This window comes from Mastigoproctus giganteus, chromosome 9 (genome assembly GCF_048544385.1).
Source record: "Mastigoproctus giganteus isolate SK-2022 chromosome 9, ASM4854438v1, whole genome shotgun sequence".
In the NCBI taxonomy this organism is placed as follows: domain Eukaryota; kingdom Metazoa; phylum Arthropoda; class Arachnida; order Uropygi; family Thelyphonidae; genus Mastigoproctus; species Mastigoproctus giganteus.
In genome coordinates, this window is record NC_143583.1 from 101,612,616 (window position 1) to 101,636,418 (window position 23,803).

Consider the following 23,803-nt stretch of genomic DNA (forward strand, 5'->3'; position numbering starts at 1 on the left):
GATCTCCAGAAATCCGACCGGACCAAGTGGTATGGTCAAGACAATCGTAGGGTAATCTCAAGTGCTGTGGTCTCCTGCCCTGATTAAACGGCATGTTGTCCCAATTAAGCTGAGAAAACCCTGGCTATTTTCTTGATTAGGGTTCTGTTCTTTAAGATTTGTCCCAAATAAATGGCTGCCCTGATTAACCGGTGGCCCAAATAACCAGAATCCACTGTATATATATTTTTTTTTATGAGAACCCCAAACACGAGAGGTATTAGAACCTATAGTACTTAGTACCGTGCTTGAGTTTGAGGTTAAGAAGATGAAAGAAGATATTTGTTGACATTGGACTTGAACTTCTGTAGATTGTAATTTTCAGGAAATACGTATGAAGGAAGGTTGTTCCAGAAAACGGCAGTTGAATGAATAAGTGAGGAAGATGAAAAGTTGGTTCTGTGGGTTTGAAGTTGGACAGTAAATGGATGTTGGCTGGTGGCGGCACGTGTTCAGACTGTTTTGAAAGAGAGAGCAGGAATTATAGAAGCCAATTCAGAAGAACAGTGCCCATGGAAGTATCTGTAGAAGAGGCATGCAGCAGAAACAGTGCGTCTATGAGAAAGCGAGTGGAGAGACTCTGTCAGAGATGAATCATTAATTAACCTAACTGCCCTCTTCTGAATGGAATCAAGAAGCCGGAGAGAAGTTTTGGGGGCACCACCCCAGATATGGGAACAATATTCCATGGCAGGGCGAATTTGCAATTAATACAGAGTGAGAAGCTGTTTGGAAGAAAAGTAACGCCGAGAGCGAAAGAGAAAACCAAGTTTTTTAGATGCAGAGGAAGCAATATTTGTAATGTGCTTGTGCCAAGAGAGATTAGAAGTCAGGGTAATCCCCAAAAGAGATATATCATTTTGCCTAGAAATCGGAGTGTCACTAAAGATAAGCATAGGAGTAGAAGAATCCTTTTTGCGAGATATAAGACAAGACTGAGTTTTAGAAGGGTTGAAATCAACTAAGTTGTCTTTGCCCCACTGGAGAATTACCTGAAGATCGGCATTTAAGGAATTGGTAGCAAATTTTCGAGAAGTTGAAGCTGATTGAGCAGGACAAGGTTTCTCAAAATGGAAAGTTGAATGCAATGTGCTATCATCGGCAAAACTATGGATAGGATTTCCAGTCAATGGAAGAAGGTCATTCATATACAAGAGGAAAAGAGTGGGGGAAAGAACTGAACCTTGGGGGACACCGGCATTAGCGGAGAAGTTAGAAGACAGAGAGCCATCTACCATCACCCTCAGTGAGCGATCAGAGAGAAAACTGGATAACCAATTACTAAAAACAGTTGGCAAACCATAAGATGGAAGCTTGTTTAGAAGACCTTTATGCCAAACACGATCAAAAGCCTTTGAGATGTCAAGAGCAACTACTTGTGTTTCACCGAACCTTTCCATTGAATTAGTCCATAAATGGGTAACATAAGCCAGAATATCTCCAGTGGATCGACACTGACGGAATCCATACTGGTGATCGTTGATCAGACGGAAGGTTTCTAGGTAGTTTAAGAGTTGGCGGTTAATTGATTTCTCCATTACTTTAGAAAGAGTAGAAGTAATAGCAATGGGACGATAATTGGATGGGAGGGATTTGTCACCCTTTTTAGGAACTGGCTGGATATGAGCAAATTTCCAAGCAGAAGGAAAAACACCTTTGGAATAAGAAAGTGAAAAAAGGCGGCAAAGAATAGGAATAAGTTCAGGAGCACATGTTTTGAGAACAAGTGGAGAAATACCATCAGGACCTGGAGCTTTCTTAGCATCAAGATTCATCAAAATCCTTCTGATATCCTTTTGACGGAAGACCACAGGAGGCATTGAATGGAGCATGTTGGGAATGGTGGGAGGTGTTTTACCAAGATCATTAATACATGAGCTGGAAGAAAAATGGGATGCTAGCAGGTCAGCTTTATCCTTGGCTGAAGTGGCAACAGAACCATCTGGTTTGGACAGAGGTGGGAGCAAAGATGGGCAAAAGTTGCGGCCAATAGCTTTGGCAAGAGACCAGAATGCTCGGCTACCATTAGGGCAAGAAGCAAGTTATATATTTGGCTATCATGGTTTTGTGCATTATGAATTCAATCCTTAAGAAGCAAGGGGCAATTTGGCAATAGCATCAAGAATGGCGGGCTGCAAAAAAAGTGGAAGTCATTGCACAACAATACACACCCACACACATATAATGACTAATTTCCTATGGAAAAAAAAGCTCTCTAAATAATGAAAATATAATATCCCCCCCACTTGCTCATCTGACCTCTCATTATGTAATTTTTTCCTTTTTTCAAAAATAGAAAAAATATTTACAAGGAAGCATACTGAAGGAAACTAATATGCTTTCCATGCTATCTGGCCAGAACCGCTACCAGCAGAGTTCTTTGAGAGTGGCTGTGTCATATTTAGTTACATTTATTATGTGTTGATTGTGCTGCATATAGAGGAAATTCTGTTCTCTTTAAAACAGAGAGAGAGAGAATGTTTCAGATCTATTTTTTTCCCCCATGTGGGCTGCTCAGAGTACATATGTAGATCTATTTTGTCAAGACCATTTCAAATAATGTGTCCATTTATATATGAAAACCCCAAACACAAAAAGGTATTATAGTACTTAGTACCTATAGCACTTAGTACCATGTGTGGGTTGGAGGTTGAAAAGATGAATACTGAAATACATTCTACCAAAATTCAAATCTGATGAGTTGACATCAGATTTGAATTTTGGTAGAATGTCATTTTCAGGAAATGTGTGTGAAAGGAGGCTGTTCCAGTAAAAATTAAGCTGAAGGGATAAACAAATAACAATAAAAGTTGGTTCTATGAGTTTTACGTTGGACAGTAAAAGGATGCTGACTGGTTGTGGTATATGATCAGACTGGTTTGGAAGAGAGGGAATATTATAGAAGTGAATTCAGAAGAACAGTGCCCATGAAAGTACCTAAAGAAAAGGAATGCAGGAGAAAGAGAATGTCTATGAGACAGAGACACCCATATTCTAAGGGTAACATCAATATAGCACAGTTATGTGAATATAGGTATATTTCAACTTGTGTGGTATTTTTTTAGTTATGGAATTGATTCTTACTGCAAACAGAGGGACACTGAGGACCAAGCCTCAAGGAACTCCCTTTTCTATCACATATGTTTTTGATATGATATTCTGATGTCCGGTTTGAAAAGTTCTATGGCTTAGAAAGCTCTTAATTAATTTTGATAAATGGCATCTCAGACCATAAATATAAGAATATTGTAAAATGCCATAACAACATGTCATGTCAAAGCAGATCAATAACTAGGTGTTCATTTCAAAGGAAGGCATTATGGATGTTTGCATCTGCTTTTATCATAAAATCTAAGGATGATTTAGTTTCACAAAATGCTTAACAACTGCTGTGTATCCACAAACCATGATAGCCTACTGTTTGCCATTTTTTCCTAATGTTTTTCATATACAACTGGCAGGGGCAACTGGTCAGTAGAGTTGGGTTAAAGTGTTAGAGTGATCTTTATCCAGTTTCAAAAAGGAACACATACTATTGAGTACTGCATGTACTGGATAGTTTTCCATATAGAGTCTACTGTACAGTGCTAAAGATGCATACAGATTTTACACTAATTTTCAGGACATTTGGTAGGGTACACCATTTGGGCCAGCAGAATTTTTTTGCTGCTTGGCTGGTGCTTGTTGCAACTCTTATGTTGTGAAATGCTGATAACATGAATTGCAGGTGGAATTAAAGTTCAGTTTGCATTTTTCTTACAGTGTGGAGATGGAGAAACCCCTGGTGCCATCAGACAGCTAACACACTAGTGCTTTGCACTTGCAGATGGGTTGCACATGAGGATGTTGCTAATAAAATTACAGAAGTTTTCATAAGAGCATTTGTAATTAGATTGGGTGTTAATTATTATTTATACATTCCAGCATATTATTGATGTATAAAAGGATTTGCCACTTAGTTGTTTTCATTTTGTTCCAAATTGTGATATCCATATTTCTATTGATAGTAGAAGTAAAACACATCCAGGATTTGTTTTTAATTTTTCATAAAATGTGATGAACTTTAGTTTTACTTTTTTATAATCTATGAAGTCATAGGTAGGTGGTTATTTGCAAAAATAATCCCATACTATTTCTCTCTTTCTCTCTCTTCCCCCACTCACACAAAAAGAAAAACATTTTTGTGTACTAGATTGGTGTCCAAGTAACATGCCTATAACTTTAAAGTAAGCACAGACAACCATTCTTGTTTTTCATACTTAATATTTGTGAACAATTTCAAGTTCTCATATGTTTATTTCAAATGCACAGAGTGAGCTAGTGGAATTGACTCAATTATTTCCATTGTGGAGCAACACATCTTTGCGATTCCTCTTTGATTGTTGTTGTTGAGTTTAATGACACATAGGTTGCTAGGGCCATATTGTGTCTTTCTAATGGTGAATATGAAATATTAGCTTAATTGTGATAACTATATTTTATGGTATATTCCTATACGATTTAGGAAAGTAAATAGTTCTTTTTCATTAGAATCATCTCCCAGAATCTGTAATAAATTTATTGATGACTGTGTATTAGCTATTGATTTAAAGTTGTTTAAGCAAATATTCTGAAAATGGGGACAGTCCACTAACAAATGGGGAATGGTCAGTTGTACTTGACATGATGTACATTGGGAGCACTGTCTATTTGTTAATAGATACAGTTAATAGATTCTATCTATTAGTTAATAGATACAGGTGAGTGAGGTGAGTATGCTCAATCCTTAGCCTTCCTAAAATTATTTCATCTCGCCTGTTTTTTCGGAAGCTGGAGTGCCACAGCTTTGATTCCGGTTTAATTTGGTAGAGTTTATTTCCTGGATAACCTTTCCAGATTAATGACCAGCTGTTATAACATGCTTTACGGATGTGTTTGTAATCTGTACATGGAACTTGAAAAGTCTGCGAAATAGTGGTTTCTGGTTGTTTGGCTGCATGATCTGCTCTTTCATTGCCAGCTATTCCAGAATGTCCTGGGATCCAGCAGAATGTCACAGTTTCGTTCAATTCTTTACAGGCAAGTAACTTAGAATGAATCTGTTTTATTACAGGGTGAGAGGAGTTGGTATTTATGGCAGAGACAGCACCGAGTGAGTCAGTGTATATTAAAGCAGACACAATTAGATGTTCAATAATGTGATCCAGAGTTAAGTTTATAGCATAGAGCTCAGCAGAGAAGATACTGCATTCTATTGGCAATGAGACAGAAGTGCTAAATGACGGGAAGATTGCAGCAGCACCTACTTGGGTCTCGGTTTTTGATCCATCTGTATAGATTTCACATGCGTTTTGACAGTGTGAGCAAGAGGAATTGAATTAGAAAGAGTGTAAGTTGCATGTAACTGTGCGATATTGGAAGGAGACAGCGTGTTCTTTCCCCACTGTTGAAAGTAGTCACCATATATTGCACAGATATTTTTCTAGGGTGGATCTGGTGGTGTTTTGTCCTGAAATATATTGCTGATTTCTATATTCCATGATTGAGCCAGTTCCTTAAATCTAAATGGAGCAGGTCAGTTTTCATTAGGTTTACTGATGTAAAATGACTCTTATTCAGTATTGTAGAGACATCTCCAACAAGGATGAGAGGGCAGACTACGGATTTTTGCAGCATACATCAGAAGTAATGTTTTTCTGTGAAGATGTAAGGGAGGTTCATGAGCTTCGATGTACAGGCTCTGAACCGGTGAGGTTCTGAATGCACCTAGGGCGACTCTCAAAGCACAGTGCTGGATGGTGTTTAGTCGTTCTAAAGTACTTTTCCTCACTGAATCATATACTGGAGAGCCATAGTCCAAACAAGACCTAATGAGAGCTCTATAAAGATGGATGAGGGTATGACGATCAGCGCCCCATGACATGGATGACACACACCGGAGGATGTTTAATTTCTTCAAGCAGATGGTTCGAAGATAGGCCACATGTGCTTGAAAGTTCAGTTTCCTGTCTAGTATCAGGCCAAGGAAACGGACAGTGTGAGCAAGAGGAACTGGCACGGTATTTATCTTTAGCTCTGAATCAGGATGAAGTGACCGAAGTTTGCAGAAATGAGTGGTAGTGGTTTTCTGTTCAGCGAAATGATATCCATTTTGTAAGGTCCAGGATTGAATTCTTGTTAAAGCAATTTGTAGCTGTCTTTCGATAGTATTCATGCTTTGCGATTGGCAGGATATGTATACATGTATACTTCAATCATGCATGCTTCAATCAAGCAGGACATGTATACTTCAATCATTTTTGGAAGTTCTTCCAAAATATTGTTGATCCTAATTGCAAATAGGGTTGGACTCAATATGGAACCCCGTGGGACACCCTCTTCTTGAATGTGAGATGTTGACAGCATGTTTTTATATCGGACCTGAAATGTACGCAATTTTAAAAAATTCTGAATTATTAAAGCGAGATGTCCTCTCAGCCCCAACTGATGCATATCTTTAATAATACCATGACGCCATGTAGTGTCAAATGCTTTATGAATATCCAGGTTGACCATCACTAGATGTTTCCTTCTGACGGAGGCATTATGAATGTTGGATTCAATTTTTACAAGTACATCTAGGGTGGACCTGTTTTTACGGAAGCCATATTGGTGATCAGAAAGGAGATTTTTGGAGTCTAGAATCCAGGTGAGCCTCTTATGTACCATCCTTTCAAAGATTTTGCCCAAACAGCTTGTCAATGATATTGGTCTGTAATTCTCAACTAGAGAAGGATCTTTGCCTGGTTTTGGAATAGCACAAATACAGGAATGAAGCCATGACAAAGGATACGTATTTTCTGAGAAGATCTGGTTATAAAAGAGTAGTAGTGTGCCGAGATCAGCTTCACACAGATGCTTCAGCATACTGTAGTGAATGCCATCTGATCCTGCTGCACTGTTCGGAGATTTACTCAAAGATTCTCTCAGTTCAGATAGAGTAAACAGCTGGTTATACGGAAGTGAAAGTCTAGTTGCGAAATTAAACTTATGATGTTCTGAATCAGTTTTACTGCGTTGAAAGAAGATCACATAAGAGGAACAGGCAGAAATGTTATAAAAAGATTCGGCTAAAGCATTTGCAATGTCAGTAGGAGAGGATAAGTCCATTGCATTGTATTATCGGAGATTGCAGAGGTAGAAATTTCCCATTGAGAGCTTGAATTTTTTTTCAAATGATTCGAGTGTCAGTATTTTTGTTAATAGTTGAGGCGAATTTAATCCAGGAGTCACATTTTGCTGTCTTCCTAATTTGTCTTGCTTTGGCTCTGAGTTTTTTGTACATAATTAGGTTGGCGGTAGTTGGAAATTTGCGAAACTGGTTTCAGGCATGGTTTTTTTCTCGTTTCGCTTTGAAGCATTCTTCATTCCATCACTGATTTTGGTGTACATGCTTGAGCTGATCAGATTTTGGAATGGAAATTTCTGCTGCAGATAATATATGGCTTGTAATGTGATCAGTTACGTCATCAATATGTTTTTGTTGTACATATAGTTTGTCAAGTAGGACACAAGTTGAATAGTTTTCCAGTCTGCTTTATGAAAGTTCTAAGAAGTACGGCCTTTAGGACATGACACCATCTGTGTTTGAATTGAACTGATGATAGGAAAATGGTCGCTGTGGAATGGATCATTTAGCACTAACCATTCCATGCTTGGAAAAAGAGATGCTGAACATATGGATAAATCTATGGCTGATGTAGTACCTGTAGGTAGTTGGATATGAGTTGGAGAGCCAGAATTTAACAGAGTCAGGTTATGGTTATCCAGGAATATTTCTATTAACTGGCCTCTCCTATCCATGGTGGAAGATCCCCACAATGGATGGTAACCGTTGAAATCACCGAGTAAACAGACTGGAGGTGGAAGTTGTGTGATAAGATTGTCAAGTTCAGTCTGGGAGAAAGGATAATTCGGTGGGATATAAATGGATGCAAGGGTTAACGATATTCCCATTGCTATCGCGAACCACTACAACTTCTAAAGAGGTTTGTAGTTGGAGGTGTCTTGACGGTATGTTAGTTTTGATAAGAATAGCCACCCCACCATGAGCAGGAGTGTCAGAATCCCTGTCTCGCCTAAACATAGTATAATTTTTAATTTTCAGAGAAACTTGTGGTGATAAAAAGGTTTCCTGTAAACATACACCTATTGCTTTAGTTTGTATGAGTAAATCATTCAAGACATCTATATTACTGCATAATCTTCTACAGTTCCATTGAAGGAATTTATTCATTTGTTGGATTTATTTGAGGAAGATTGATCTGACTGTTTTTTCTGGGAAGGTTTCTGTCTGCTTAGTTTTGATTTTTCATTTCTAGGAAAGGTTGGGCGTCCTGTATCTATGGTATCATTAGCATGTAACTCTAGTACTGTGTCTTCATCCTCTGACTGAACCTCCATTTCCATGTTGCTAATGTGTGGTTTCACTTTCTTCTGGTTTTCAATAGCAGCTGATTGTTGTTGTTTCGGGCAAGGTTGAGATAGCATCAGTTGGGATGCTGATTGGGGTGTTGCTGGTCTCACTGACTGTAGTTTTCTTATTGTAAGTTAGCACAGTTTTGGCCCAGGTGGCAAAGGAAATATTTGGTTCGATGGAGACATCTGTTTGGGTTGCAGCTGAGCAGCTATTTTTGGTGACCGATGTATATGATCGGCTAGGCATGGTTAGCATTATTTGCTTTCTTGCTTCAAGGTATGTGACTTTATGCTCCGCTTTATACTTCTGGATTTTTTTTCCCTGTTTTCCAAAGGTCACACGCTTTAGAAAATGCAGGATGGCTTCCTTTACAGTTTGGGCAAGTGGGAGTGGAAGCTGTACGGTCTCCTTGGGAATGCTGCTTGGAGCCACAAATAGGGCACACAGCATCACCTCGGAATGCCGTCTGAGAATGGCTGTACTTCTGGCATTTAAAGCAGTGAATGGGATTTGGGATGTAAGGTCGAACCTTGCAGTTTAAGTAACTTGCTTTTACAGAAGAAGGGAGATTCGGAGTACTGAATGTCAAAATAATGGAGCTGGTTGGTAATAGGTTGCCATTTTTTTTTGTCATAATTCTCCGTGCATGAGTCACTTTTTGTTAGCTAAGCTCTTGAATGATCTCTTCCTCAGACACATTTAGTAAGTCCCGTTTGCTGATAACTCCTTTAGAGGTGTTCAGAGTGTTATGGGCTGTTACTGACGCAGGAATATTGTTAAAAGTTGTTAATTTTAATAATTTTTCTGAGTGACTTGGCTTAGAAGCTTCAATTAGAAGGTCTCCAAATTGGAGACGTTTAACCATTTTGGGAGATCCAACAACCGATTCTAAACATTTCTGTATTAGAAAAGGCAATAGCTTGCCAACAGGTGTGTGGATAGGGAATGCATTATGAGAAATGCTGGCATGTCTGTAGTTTGTTTTTCTGTCCATAGTCTCTTCGGACGATTCAAGTCATGCTCTGAATCAGAGTTCACAGGTCTGGAGCCTGTGGGCTCTAGCGATGGATATGCATCGCAATCCATCGCTGCTCCTTTTAGCCCTGGAAGAGGGAATTCCTTCTCCCAGGTTACCGACCCCACCACATGGAGGCAGGAGTGGTGCCAACCAGTGACCAAGCGATCAGCAGAAGAGGAGAGCAGTACGTTGCTAGCGATAGTAGTAATGTTGCAAGCGGAGTTAGCAGTAATGTTGCTAGCGGTGAAGCAGTGATCTTGCTCAGCGAGGGAAGCAGTAACTTTGCGAGCAGTGGAGGGATTATTAAAGCACTAGTACTTGCCGTAGGAAAAGCGCTTGGGATCTATCGCTTGGCACTTGGGGCCATCCTCTTTGATGATTCAATAAAATGTCTCCACTGTGTAGGACTGTAACTAATTCCTATATAGTTCAAGTCACTTATATTACTGCAAAAAAAAAAAAAAAAAGAATTATCCTCAAAAAAGTAGGGGACTATTCTTGTTCTCTGTGTCTGTACCAGGAGAAAAATATCCCATGTGCTAGAAAATTTTTTGACTGTGTGGAGGGCATGGAATCGGCAGATTATCTCCATGTGGGAATAGTCTAATGACAGATGGAAATTAGGATACACAATGGTCTTCTTACTCTTAGCATTATATATTCCGCTACATTAACTAAGCAAAAGTAACGGTCATCACAGTGGTTTGTAGGCACTCACCGAATCATGGGAATTGCAAATGGCATAGCCTTCTTTTTACATTTTTCCACAATCTCAATGCTTCAATACAGGTTCAGAAAACTTTATGTGGAGAACACTGTTTATCTTGGTCACCGAGTTTCCCTCCCAAATCAGCACGTCACACCTTTTTTTTTTTTTTTTTTTTTACAAATTCTATAATATCTTGTCTTTGCTTGAGGACTGTATAACTTCCACAAATATAACAAAATTAGTTCAGATTTTTCAAACACTTTCACAAAAACATTTTTCTCACTTTTCAGCACAAGTTTGACAACAATAACTTAAAAAATAAGCTGAGCTCACATTGATAAACACTGCTGCATGGAGCTCCCAAGGTAAAAAAAAATGCCTGAAGGCAGTGTTGCCAACATATGAAGATTTAGTTTGCAAATTCCTAGCATTTATTGCATTCAAATAATACAACTCATGACGTCAACCTAAGTGATTTGTGAAAAAAATGGTACATGTAGAAAAAAAAGAATAATATTTCTGAAATCAGTGTAAATAAAACTGAGTTAAAAACAGCTATTAGTTTACAAACATTGAAAACAATGCAGAGTAGTGTTATTACTCTGCATAAAAAAGGAATATAATCTAATATTAATCTAAATTTAATTTATTTAGCTAGAAGTAACTGAATGGTTATGTAGTGGTTTTCAACTTTCTGCATAAGGTATATCAAGATAAATATATCAGTTACAACCACATATTCATTAACAATGTTTAAAATTACCTTTGATAGTCGCCATAGGTAATTTAAGCTATTGAGTTAAAAAAATCAATACATTTGCCAAAATTATACATAGGAATTATATAACTATTTAATAAGTAAATAAAGACTATGAAAATAATGACATACCAACTTCAGGAAAACCTTTAATCTCAATATTTCCAGAGATCTGAAATAAATTTATAAAATAGATTTGGTGAGTAGCCCTACTATTTCAGATATATCTGCTTATCATTCAAAAAACAAATATAAATTTAATTACATAAATCCGCAAGTGTCATTATGTGCTTTTATCAGATTATCGAGCAGCAGTGTGTAGCACATGCTTCTTGATTAGATCAGAGTTCGAGCCCATGCCCACTAAATACGGAGGATGCGGAAAGGTCAGGGAATGACCACCGCATATCCCCGGAGCAATATGACCTTAGTTGCTAATGCACCTAAAAACCAAACAACAATAATAATAATATCACATTATCTTCTAGCCACCATTTGTCAAAGTCAGAAAAATGCTTTTAATATTTTCAGTGGACAAAGCAATAAAATCATTATTTATATTACAATTTAAGAGTTTGAGTTGAGTTAATATTAGCTCATTGAAAATATGACACATTTGCTTAAAATATGATTTGGAGTCTTGTTCTCTATTCTTATATTTTGTTATTAATGGTTATTTTGTAGCTTAACTTTGTATGTCTGTGCTTGGTCACTTGTATAGTTAACGTGTTGTAAGATTCTTCTGTGAATGGAATCACAAATGTATATACGATTTAGCTTATTAAAGAATTTTATTATTATTATAATTTTATTCAAACTACACACTTCCACACAACAGCAGATGTCAGTTTGTTTGAAGTTGCTCTCTGGCTAAAAGCATATTTTTTTGTATGCATCTTGCAGCCATCTCCTCTTTCAATTTATATCCCATTATGTGTATTGACTGAAAAAGAGTAAAGATGCCATCAGAATTTAGTATAACCAATCCACTTAAAATCTTGAAGACATCAATGGGTGTCCTTCTAAGTACAAAGTATCCAAGTGCTGCAATTTACAGGATTGAAGTTTTTCATGATAAGAGTATTTGTTCCAATCGATTCACATCCTTCTTAAAATGAAGCTTCCAGACCTACATGCAGTACTTAAGATGTGGCCTAATCACTACCTTATACAATGGGATAATCACTTCCTTGTCTTTACTTAAAAAAAATCCTGTATATTATTGACTAAACTCCCATAAGCTGTCCCAGAAGCATGTCTACACTGCTCAGAAAAATTTGTCAAATTGCACATTGTTGCCTCCATAGCCGAGTGGGCAGGAGCGGGAGTGCAGTAGCACACGCTCTGTCAGTAGACCGGGGTTCAAGCCCCTGACTGCTGAATACGGTCGATCTGCCAACCCGCACTGGACCAGCATGGCAGATTATGGTCCATTTCCCTCAGCATGAATTGTTGAGGAGGCTTCCATCCTGCAGTGGGTTGATAATGGCTGCACTTTACTTTTACTTTACACCCCCCCCCCCTAGATCTCTTTAATTCTCCATCACCTTAGTGTGGTACCATCTAATTGGTATGTTATTCTGGGATTACTGCTGCCCATATGCAGTACTTCGCATTTGGTATTAGCAGTAGCAATGATGCAAGAAAGCAATCTTATACAGCCTTAGCAAAAAAAAAATCCCACATCACCAGTCTATCCCCTCTAATAGTTTGTCTAGTTCTTTCTTGAATTTATTCAAACTATCCAGTTCCGCAACGGACAACAATAGATGGAAATTTGTTCCAACAATCAACCACCCACTGGCTGAAGGCAAACTTCTACACATCTATTCTGTAACCACCTCGCAGGTGCTGCCTAGTCTCCAGATGCTGCAACTTGCACACTGAAGCCTTACCTGGGAAGTGCACTCAAATTGCTCCCCTCACCAAACTTGTTGCTCTTCTCTGTACAGATTACTGGAAAAAGTTGCCTTTGCAGATAGTTGAGGCTAAGAGTTTGAAGAAATTCAAAGGTCAACTAGATAGTTACCTACATGAGAATGGAAATGCATAATTTTGTATTTTCTTATTTACTTTTTTTTAAGCAAAAGCCTATGGCTTCCTTGAACAATATGGCTAATACTAATACAAGTTGAATAGGTAATTTACAATTGAAAGGCAATTTCAACCATGATGGATCAGTAATGAGAAGTAAGAATGCTGTAAATTAAGTAATATATTAATGTCAGTGAAGATAATGGATGTACTCCAGGAATGGATGGTACACATTGTGTTATACTAAAAAAGGCTGCATATGAGCGGATCATCCATTAGGAATGTTACTGAGATCATCATTACACTCCAGAATGATCTCTCTCTGCACTGGAGGAGTGCTAACATCTCCCCAGTCCACAAAGGAGTTGCAAAAACATGATGGGCAACTACAGTCCAGTGAGTTTGACTTCAGTGGTGAATAATGATCATGGAGTTATGGAGTTTCTGATTAAGGATGCAATACAAGGCCATCTTGATAGGAATGGTATCCTTAATGGATCACAGCACACATTTGTGAAAGGGGAAGCCTTGTCTGACCAATCCAATTAATTATTATGACAAAGTCAAAAAACAATTGGATGCAAGAAACAACTCTGACATTTATTTACCTAGACTTCATTAAAGCTTTTGATACGGTTCTGCCGTGAAAGACTGTTATAAAAACTGCAGAACATTGGGATTAACAATAAGATCCTTCATTGAATCAAAGGCTGGCTAAAAGATAGAGCATTGAGAGTAGTCATAAATGGACATACTTCAGGGCAGGCCAGTGTAGCAAGTGGAGTCCCTCGGAGATCAGGGTTGGGGCCACTTTCATTTCATATTTTCATTAATGAAAAGTGAAGGGTAAGTTTCAAAGTTTCCTGATGGTTTGAGGGTGACTAATGGCCAAAACTAGCTATTCTGCTTCTGAACGATCTAGATCAGTTGTTCTGAAAAATAGCAACTAAAGTTTAATGCTTCTAAATGTTAAGGTTTTTGCACCTAAAGAAGAGAAATCCAGAAGTTACATGCTAGGGAGAGTGGAGTTGAAAGTGGTTTGGGATGAAAAAAATCTGAGGGCTATAATTCAGTAAAGAGTAAACAGGCAGTAAGGAAGGCACACGCTACCCTTTCTATGATATACAGGACCTTAGCAACTAGCAAAAAATATGTTATTGGCCCTTTGTTATAAGACAACAGTGAGACTATTCGGAATATTGTGTTCAGGTCTGGATGCCACACTTGAAGGAGGACTTAGCTTCTGTAAAGCATTTAAAGAAGGATAACCAGATTGGTAAGGGAGGCTCAGGGGCACTCAGGTCGCGGAAGAGAACAGTCGGTGGATTTTTGGCTGCTGTAAAGGGATAAGTATTTTTGATATTTTTACCGTATTCTCTGTTAATTAACAAACTACATTGTGTTTTACAAAGATATTAAATAGATTTAGTAGCGTTCATTAACTTCTTATTTTGAATTTAACTAGTGATTTTTGGAAGTTACGACTCCCGGTGTTGGCGCCAATATTGTTGAACTAGTTGCCATATTGTAGTCGATAAGAAATAGCGTAAAGTATACATCTCAAACTGATAGCAAAAAAATGTAAATTATTTGGTTTTTAGGAGCATTAGCAACTAAGGTCATATTGCTCCGGGATATGCGGTGATCATTCCCTGACCTTTCCGCATCTTCCATATTTAGTGGTGACGGGCTCGAACCCTGGTCTAATTAAGAAGCATGTGCTACGCACTGCTGCTCCTTCCCACCTGGATACGGAGGCACTGAAACTGATAGCGTTAGTTAGTTAGTTATTTTGGGAGAATTAGCAACTAAGGCCATATTGCTCCGGGGATATGCGGTGGTCATTCCCTGACCTTTCTGCATCCTCCGTATTTGGTGGTCATGGGCTCGAACCCTGGTCTAATCAAGAAGCATGTGCTACGAACTGCTGCTCCTGCCCACCTGGCTACAGAGGCGCCTAACTGATAGCGTAAGGTATAATGTAAAACTATATAACGTAATACAAAGCACTGTATTAGGAATCTGTTAGCTTAGTATAGTATTATCAATTAATCAAACATATTTATTAATCTTATTAAATTTCATTGTTAATTAAGTTGTATTTAAACAGAAATCATGACCCAGACTAGGGTTGCGAAGCAAAGATCACAGACTAGCGAGAGTGCTGTGACTCGGGGGAGAAACAAAGGGGCAATTCTCCAATTCATCACAGTCTCAAAACATTTGTGCGAAATGACCTTTCTAAAACAGGACATGACCTAGCCAAGGAGGCTAGATCATGTCCTGTTTTTGTGTGAGTGCTAGGTGCCTAGAATGTCAAGAAATTAGGTGCCAACTCAGCATTCTGATGTGTCTACGAGAGCTTGTAGTGAAGGGTAAATGCCCCTGTAAGAAATTAATATGAACACCCCATCAAACTCTCAGCTGCCCAGCTCAATGGCAGAGCTCACTCCTGTGCATCAGGCAACATAGAAGCAATCTCCAAGGCAGAATGCACTGTACCACAGGAAATAGTTATTGTTGGTGACTCTATTGTCAGGGAGATGGGGAATATACTATGCAAAAAGGATAGGTGGGACAGGACCAGGGTTTTAGAGCATATATCATCTTTTAGGGGCATAAAAGGTGATGTTATTGTACACGTTGGAAATAATGACATTAAGAGTAAGAGATCTGAAGATTTACTCAATAAGTACAGGTCAATGTTGAAAAAACGTTGCGTGTTAGGGTTGAATGTGAAAGTGTCTGCAATTCTGGCCAGACACGATAGGAAGGAGTATATGATGAGAGCCTTTTTGATCAATTCGGACCTGGAGAGATTGTGCAGGGCTCAAGGGGCAGAATTTTTTTAAGCCTGGTCTGTGCTTGCTGACAGGAGAGACTGCTTTTACAGGGATGGGGTACACTTAAATAGAAAGGGTGCAAGAATATTTGCTGATGCTATCGAGGCAGTGTTAGGTGGATCAGAAAACTACTAGTTTGGAGGGATGCACAGACTAAAAGGATAACAGTGGCTGCAGGCAGAGGCACAAGTGATTCTTGCACTAGTGAATGAGCAGCAGCCTGGAAAGCAAGGCATGGAGATTTCCAGGAATGCTGGAGTCATAGTGGAACAATTAAATACAAGGGCTGTGTTATGGTAACTAACAGTAGAAGCAGGTGCATATATACTTGCATGTACACCAATGCTAGAAGTATAGTTAATAAATTTAATGAGCTTGAAGTGCTAGTCAAGAAATCAAAGGCAGATATTGTTAGGATATCAGAGAAGTGGTGTCACACAGATATAAGCAGTGCAGAATTGGAATTTGGAAAGTAAAATGTGTACAGAAAGGATAGACAGGACAGGAAGGGAGGAGCGGTTATGCTGTTAGTTAAGAAACACATAAAATCTAAGGAAGTGAATCCAATTGATGCACTTTCTTAGAAATGATCAAGGTGTAGGCCTAACTGGATGTCAGATGAATAATGAAGCTTGTGGCAGAGAAGAAAAATGTATGGGGTGCATATAAATTATCTAGTGACACAGAAGTCTATGGCAGATATAAGGTAGCCTGTAATCAAGTCGCAAAGGCAGACTATGAGAAATATTTGACAAAGGATGCAAAGAAACACAGCAAAGAGTTTTTTACTTATGTAAACTCTTGAAGGAAGGGGATGAATCAGATTGGTCCACTGGATATTGATGGTTCAACTGTTGATGATCCTGCTCAGGTGACTAACAAACTAGTTAAAGAAGCATTGCAGGATCATCTAGACAAGACTGCAGTAATAGTTAAGACACAGCATGGGTTTGTTAAAGGGAGGTCTTGTCTGACCAATTTGATTGGATACTATGACAAAGGAACTGGATGCAAAAAACAGTTTTGATATCATATACATACTTGGATTTCAGGAAAGCTTTTGATACCGTTGCACATGAAAGACTGCTGTATAAATTGGAGAGGTATTGGCATTAAGGGTAAATTGCTACAATAGATAAAGGGATGGTTGAGTGGGAGATGAGAGAGAGAGAGAGAGAGAGAGAGAGAGAGAGAGAGAGAGAGAGAGAGAGAGAGAGAGAGAGAGAGAGAGAGAGAGAGAGAGTGTGTGTAATCAATGGACACTGCTCTTCGTGGACAAATGTTATTAGTGGAGTTCCCCAGGGTTTGGTGCTGGGCCCATTGTTGTTTTGTGTATGCATCAGTGTTATCGATGAAAGTATATCAGGATTAATGTCCAAGTTTGCAGATGATACAAAGGTTGGCAGGGTTGTTAACAACAGTAAAGACAGTATGCTACTCCAACTGGATCTAAATAAGTTGGGCAAATGGGCTGAGAATTTGCAACTGAAGTTTAACATTGACAAATGCAAAGTACTGCATATGGGTAGCAATAACCCAAGAGAAATGTACCAACTGTGTGGTACGACCCTCAGGGAAGTGGAAAGTGAAAAAGACCTGGCGGTAACTGTGCAGTCAAATATGAAGTTCGCTGAGCATTGCAGACAGGCTGCCAGGGCAGGTCATGGAGTCTTGTCAGTGATATATAGGAATTTTGCTAGCAGGGACAGGGAGGTGATTATCCCGTTGTACAAGGCAAAGGTCAGGCCACACCTCGAGTACTGTGTAGGAGTCTGGAGGCCTCATTTTAGGAAGGATGTAAAGTTTCTAGAACTAGTACAAAGACGGGTAACAAGATTGGTGAGGGGAACAAAGGGGTGCTCTTACCAAGAAAGGCTTAAGTTCTGCAAATTGCAGTGCCTGGAGAGTAGGCACCTGCAAGATAATCTGATTGAGGTGTATAAGGCCTTGAATGGGTTGAGCAAGCTGAATGCCGATGGGATTCTTCCTCTTGCTCAGAATAATCACCTGAGAGGGCATAAATTCAAATTGAGGAAAGACAGTTGTACAATAGACGTGCTGAAATTTGCCTTTTGTCAGCGGGTAGTTGATTGGTGGAACAGACTTCCCATTTTTGTTGTGGAAATTGATAGCCTAAATAAATTTAAGGCTGAGCTGGATAGGCTTTTGGAATGAATGGAGGGGTGAAATGGGACTTTTTTTTTTTTTTTTTTTTTTTTTTGTTGGCTGATGCTGCATAAGCTTGCTTTCTTGCATCTTATGCCTCTGCTAATGCTACTGGATTTCCATATGAAGATCAGCTTAGAATGTGTGGGTGGACTGTGAAGTTTGGCAATTAGACATCTTTGGGGGGGGGAAGGCTTGATAAAGGTATTATAAAGCCTTGAAGGGAATTGGTAAAATGAATGAGGAAGGTGTACTCTCAGTGGTAAAAGAGAGAAGAATCAATAAATGGATATACTTCAGAGTGGACCAGTGTAGCAAATGGAGTCCCTCAGAGTCTCGCAGTGTTAGGGCATGTTTATCTTATATTTTCATGAATCGCATTGATGAAGGAGTAAAGAATAAGTCGTCAAAGCTATCTAATGATTTAAAGGTGATTAATTCTGCTTCAAAATTATTTAGAAGGTGTAGTCGTCAAAGCTATTTAATGATTTAAAGGTGATTAATTCTGCTTCAAAATTATTTAGATCAGCCACACAAATAAAATTTTGAAAAGGAACAGAAAGCTAGATCTTGTGAAGTTTACTTTGTGCAGCATCTTGTAGATCATTACAATAAATTACCTGCCACAGTGGTGTGTGTGTGTGTGTATGTTTTGTTTTTCTCAAATGCAGAAAAGGTCTGCTTATTTGCATTATTTAGCCATTAAAATAATAATATAAATACTAAATCACACTGTGACATTGGTATCATGTCTGTAAAAATGTATTCATGAGTGTTTTTGAGTGGATTGGAAAAGAAAAAAAGGAAAAAAAAACTGTAATAACTCACTTCCTCCACCTAAGGTTAGCTAACAAGAGCCTCAATTGAAGAGGACTTCAGAAATTCCTCCAGTCATTGAGAGGAATCAAAATCAGACTTCTCCAAACAAGTCTGCGGTGTGCCAGACTCGCACACCTCAACTGTGACACAGTTGGAAATGATTCTGTGGTGATACCGCAGTGCATTCGTGGACTGTTGCGAATCATCCCAGGGGCTCACATCTGGTGAGTATGGGCTTGGCACACCCAGGGTCCTGAGCTGGATATCATCATTTTTCTCTTTCTTGGTGATTCCTTTCTACTTCTGACTGACTGAATGACTCTCTCTCTCTCTCTCTCTCTCTCTCTCTCTCTCTCTCTCTCCCCCCCTCCCAGGGAAACTGGGGAATTCTTTTTGGCTGGTGCAACATAAGCTTCAGGCTTCCTTACACCATATGGCTACTACTACTGATAATAATAATAACCTCAAAGAAGGAAAGAAGAACCTGTACACCCTCACCCACCTGATGTACATGGATGACATCAAGGTCTAGGTGGGAACCGAGAAGCACCTTCAGCAACTACTCCAGATCACTGAAGAATTCAGTAATGATATTACTGGATGGAATTTGGTCTGAACAAATGCAAGACCCATGGATTGCATCACGGAAAATTAGTAAACTGAAACTACCAGCTGCAGAGTGGTAAAGAGATCGAAGCCATGGCAGAGGGAGAGGCCTACAAATACTTGAGGATGATGCAGGCTCAGCAGTTACAGCACGAGGAAATTAAGGCCTGCCTGAGCGAAAAATACCATCAGAGACTCAGAAGCCTGCTGAAAGCAAAGCTGAATGGAGGGAACGCAGTTAAAGCCATAAACACTTATGCAGTCCCAGTGGTAACATACTCCTTCGGGGTCATAGATTGGACTAACACCGATCTGAAGGATATTATGAGAAAGACAAGGACAATGATGACTAAGAGCTGCCAACACCACCCAAGATCTGCCCTGGAGAGACTGACAATTGCCCGGGAAGAAGGAGCCTGATAGACCTCATTGAGCAACAGAAGACAGTGATAGTTAACCTGAAGGATTACTTCCAGAAATGCACAGCAGCACTCCACCAGGCCATAAAGAAGATAGACAACCCACTCAACCTAAGCGAGGAGTCCCCCCCCAACCAGGAGGTACAAATGAAGCTAGACAGATGAGCAGAGAAGACACTCCATGGCAGACACTACAATGATCTCCATCAAGATCACATAGATAAAATTGCTTCCAATGCATGGCTCACGAGCACGACACTATTCCCCGAGACTGAAGGATTCACGCTCGCCATCCAAGATCAAGTAATCAACACCATGAACTATAGAAAATACATCACCAAGGAAGCCGGAGTGCCACCTGGCCTCAGAAACAATCCAACGCATCACTGCAGGATGCAAGGTGATCACCCAGACTGAGCAGATAAAACTTCTAACACTAACAGACACGATCAGGTAGCCAGGATAATACATCAGAAGCTAGCAAGGAAATACCAGTTGGCCAAAGAAAGTGTACCATACTACAAGTACGAACTCCAAGCAGTACTATAAACCCCAACCCACGAGCTGTACTGGGACCGCGACATAATAACAGATAGGACAATCCCGCACAACAGACCGGACATAACCCTTGTGGACAAGAAGGAAAAGGCTACCTATCTGATTGACATAGCAGTACCCAACACTGGCAACCTGCAGAAAACCCATGGGGAAAAAATCAGGAAGTACACAAACCTAAGACAGGAGATCAAAGATGTGGCATATGCAACAAGTAACGACCATCCCGATCATCGTGTCAACCACAGGTATGTTGTTGTTGTTATTTGGTTTTTAGGAGCATTAGCAACTAAGGCCATATTGCTCTGGGGATATGCGGTGGTCATTCCCTGACCTTCCCACATCCTCCGTATTTGGTGATCACAGGCTTAAACCCCGGTCTAATCAAGAAGCATGTGCTATGCACTGCTGCTCCTGCCCACCTGGCTACGGAGGTGCCAACCACAGGTATGGGGTCAAAGACCCTACATAACAGCTTAGCAGCAAGAGGTCTCCCAGCGAACACGTACAAGGAACTCCAGAAAGTCACAATCCTGAACACCTGTAGGATAGTCAGAGAGTGCCTCGATCAACGGTAACACCAGACATAACAACAACCACCCTGTGTACTTGGTAGCAATACCCATCATGAGGTGGAACCCCCAATCAGGGAGAAATAATAATAATAATAAGTGACAAGTAATGAAACCAAATCTGAAAGCAAGCAAGCAAGTGGAAAAGGGCAAAAAGAAACTTGGCAAAATCCTGGCCTCAGAAATGATCTGAGTAATCAGATCGTTTCTGAGGCCATATATCAATCAAGCATAATTCTGAATAAATTATGCTTGATTGATATATGACTTGATAACCAATGAAGTGCTATGGAAATTCTGAGAAAATTATGAATATAGACAGTCCCTAAGATTTACATATAGAATCACATAAAGTAATGGAAATAGACATTGGCTTTAGCACTAGTTTAATGGCTGAGTAATCTGCATTTTTATTTTTACATAAATAAGAAATTTATAAAATATAATTTTAAATGAACATCACATACTTCTAGTTCTGGCTTGCTTATACAAATTGGTAGTGGTGGTTGTGCAGTATTAGTATGCTGCATAATTTATTAATACCAGGTTAAATTGAAGGTGATAACTGTGTACAGTCATTCACCTCCACCCTCCCAGCACAGACAGCTCTATACAACCCCAGGGGCTCACGTCTGGTGAGTATGGACTTGGCACACCCAGGGTCCTGAGCTGGATATCATCATTCTTTTCTTTCTTGGTGATTCCCTTCTCTCTCTCTCTCTCTCTCTCTCTCTCTCTCTCTCTCTCTCTCTCTCTCTCTCTCTCTCTCTCAGGGTAACTCGGGAATTCTTTTTTTTTTTGGCTGGTGCAGCATAAGTTTCTGGCTTTCTTGCACCATACACCTAATAATAATAATAATAATAATAAATAAAAAGATAGAGGATCCTGGACACCTCCACTGACCTTAGCAAACCTGACGGCATCAGGGTCCATCCTCTCAAATGCTAAAATTCCTTTGGCAATATCCTTGGATATTTTAGGCATGTCCATTGAAAATCACTTTTGTGGACCCGCTTCATCATCATGTTGGCTTTCCTCAACAACCCTCTGGGCCACCAGCTATACTAATCTTTAGTTTATCAGCCCTTCACTATGAAAAATAAAGATTTTCAACATCTCCAGCATCCCACCCAAGATCCAGTTGCTGAGCAGGATTGGCAACTGCATCCTTGAACCCTTCAAAGTTGTTGAAAAATTTAGTTCAGGTTCTTCTATGGACCATTCATATTCATTTTATTTATCTCATCCCAGAATGCAGCAATGTTTTCATTGCATTGTAAATATTGCAGTCCTTTCATAACTATTCGAGATCATGCTAATACTATGTTTAGCTTGAATAGCTTCAGCAGATGTAATGTGTAGATAATATGCTTTGGCAGTTGCAGCACTAAGTTCATGTTTGGTGGCAGAAACAGCCTTGATGTTTAGGGAGGATGACCAGTTACAATTTCAAGGATCAACAGGATTTTGAAGGGATTCCTTTGGCATGGTATATAGACTTTCAAATGGCTAATGAAACAGACAAAAATATGTCTCAAATATGGCAACTACAGCCAAACCTTTGATCTCCATACAAAAGCATTAGCATATGATGCAAGAAAGCAAGCTTTTGCAGCATTAGCCAAAAAAAAAAAAAAAAAAAAAAACACCACTCCCATTTCACCCCCCCCCTTTCGTTTGAAATACCTGTCCAGCTGAGCCTTAAATTTATTTAGGCTATCAACTTCCACAACAAAAATGGGAAGTCTGTTCCACCAACCAACTACCAACTACCTGCTGGCTAAAGGCAAATTTCCACACATCTATCCTACATGTCTTTCCTCAATTTGAATTTATGCCCGCTCAGGTGATTATTCTGAGCAGAAGGAAGAATCCCATCAGCATTGAGCATACTCAAACCATTTAAGGCTTTATACACCTCTATCAGATCACCTCACCGGTGCCTAGTCTCCAGACTATAATTTGCAAAACTTAAGCCTTTCTTCGTAAGAGCAAACCTTTGTTCTATTCACTAATCTTGTTGCTATTCTCTGTACTCATTCCAGCAGCTCTACACTTGAAATGAGGCCTCCAGAAATGTATACAGTACTCAAGGTGTGGCCTTATACAAGGGAATAATTAACTCCCATTATCCCTGCTAGAAAAATTCCTGTATATTATTGACAAGACACCATGAGTTACTCTTGCAGCCCGTCTGCACTGTTCAGAAAACTTCATATCTGCCTGCACAATTACCCCCAGGTCCTTTTCATTCTCAGCGCCTCCGTAGCCAGGTGGGAAGGAGCAGCAGTGCATAGCACATGCTTCTTGATTTAACCGGTGTTCGAGCCCGTCACCACCAAATACGGAGGATGCGGAAAGGTAAGGGAATGACCACCGCATATCCCGGAGCAATATGGCCTTAGTTGCTAATGCTCCTAAAAACCAAAATAACTAACTAACTTTTCATTCACTACCACTGTCAGTGTAGAACCACAGAGTTGATATGTTACTCTAGTGTTACTGTTTCCCATATGTAGTGCTTTACATTTGACAATGTTAAACTTCATTTGTCACCTCTCAGCCCAGCTGCACACCCTTTCCAGATCCTGTTGCAGCAGCATACTGTCAGTAGTGTCCTTAACAACCCTGCCAACCTTTGTATCGTCTGCAAACTTGGTCATGAAGTTTGATATACCATTTTTTTTTTTTTTTTTTTTTTGGTAGTTGTTGGCGCATCGGCTTCTGTGGCCATAATGCACCTCCCAAGGTTTTTGCAATACTTTGATCCAAGCCCGAGGCGGGATTCGAACAAGCAACCTTTGGGTTGCCAGGCAGGAACTTTCCCCA

The 23,803-nt window shown here is 39.5% G+C and overlaps 1 protein-coding gene across 3 annotated transcripts in view; it reads right to left on the minus strand.

The window, feature by feature from the left end:
* The window catches only part of rb (adaptor related protein complex 3 subunit ruby), a 445,832-nt gene that overhangs the window by 50,199 nt on the left and 371,830 nt on the right, over positions 1-23,803 (minus strand). For all 3 annotated transcript variants that reach the window (XM_090381955.1, XM_090381954.1, XM_090381953.1), the window contains exon 22: positions 11,093-11,132. In XM_090381955.1, the coding sequence (XP_090238081.1) occupies positions 11,093-11,132 (40 nt within the window). The remainder of the gene's footprint in view (positions 1-11,092; positions 11,133-23,803) is intronic.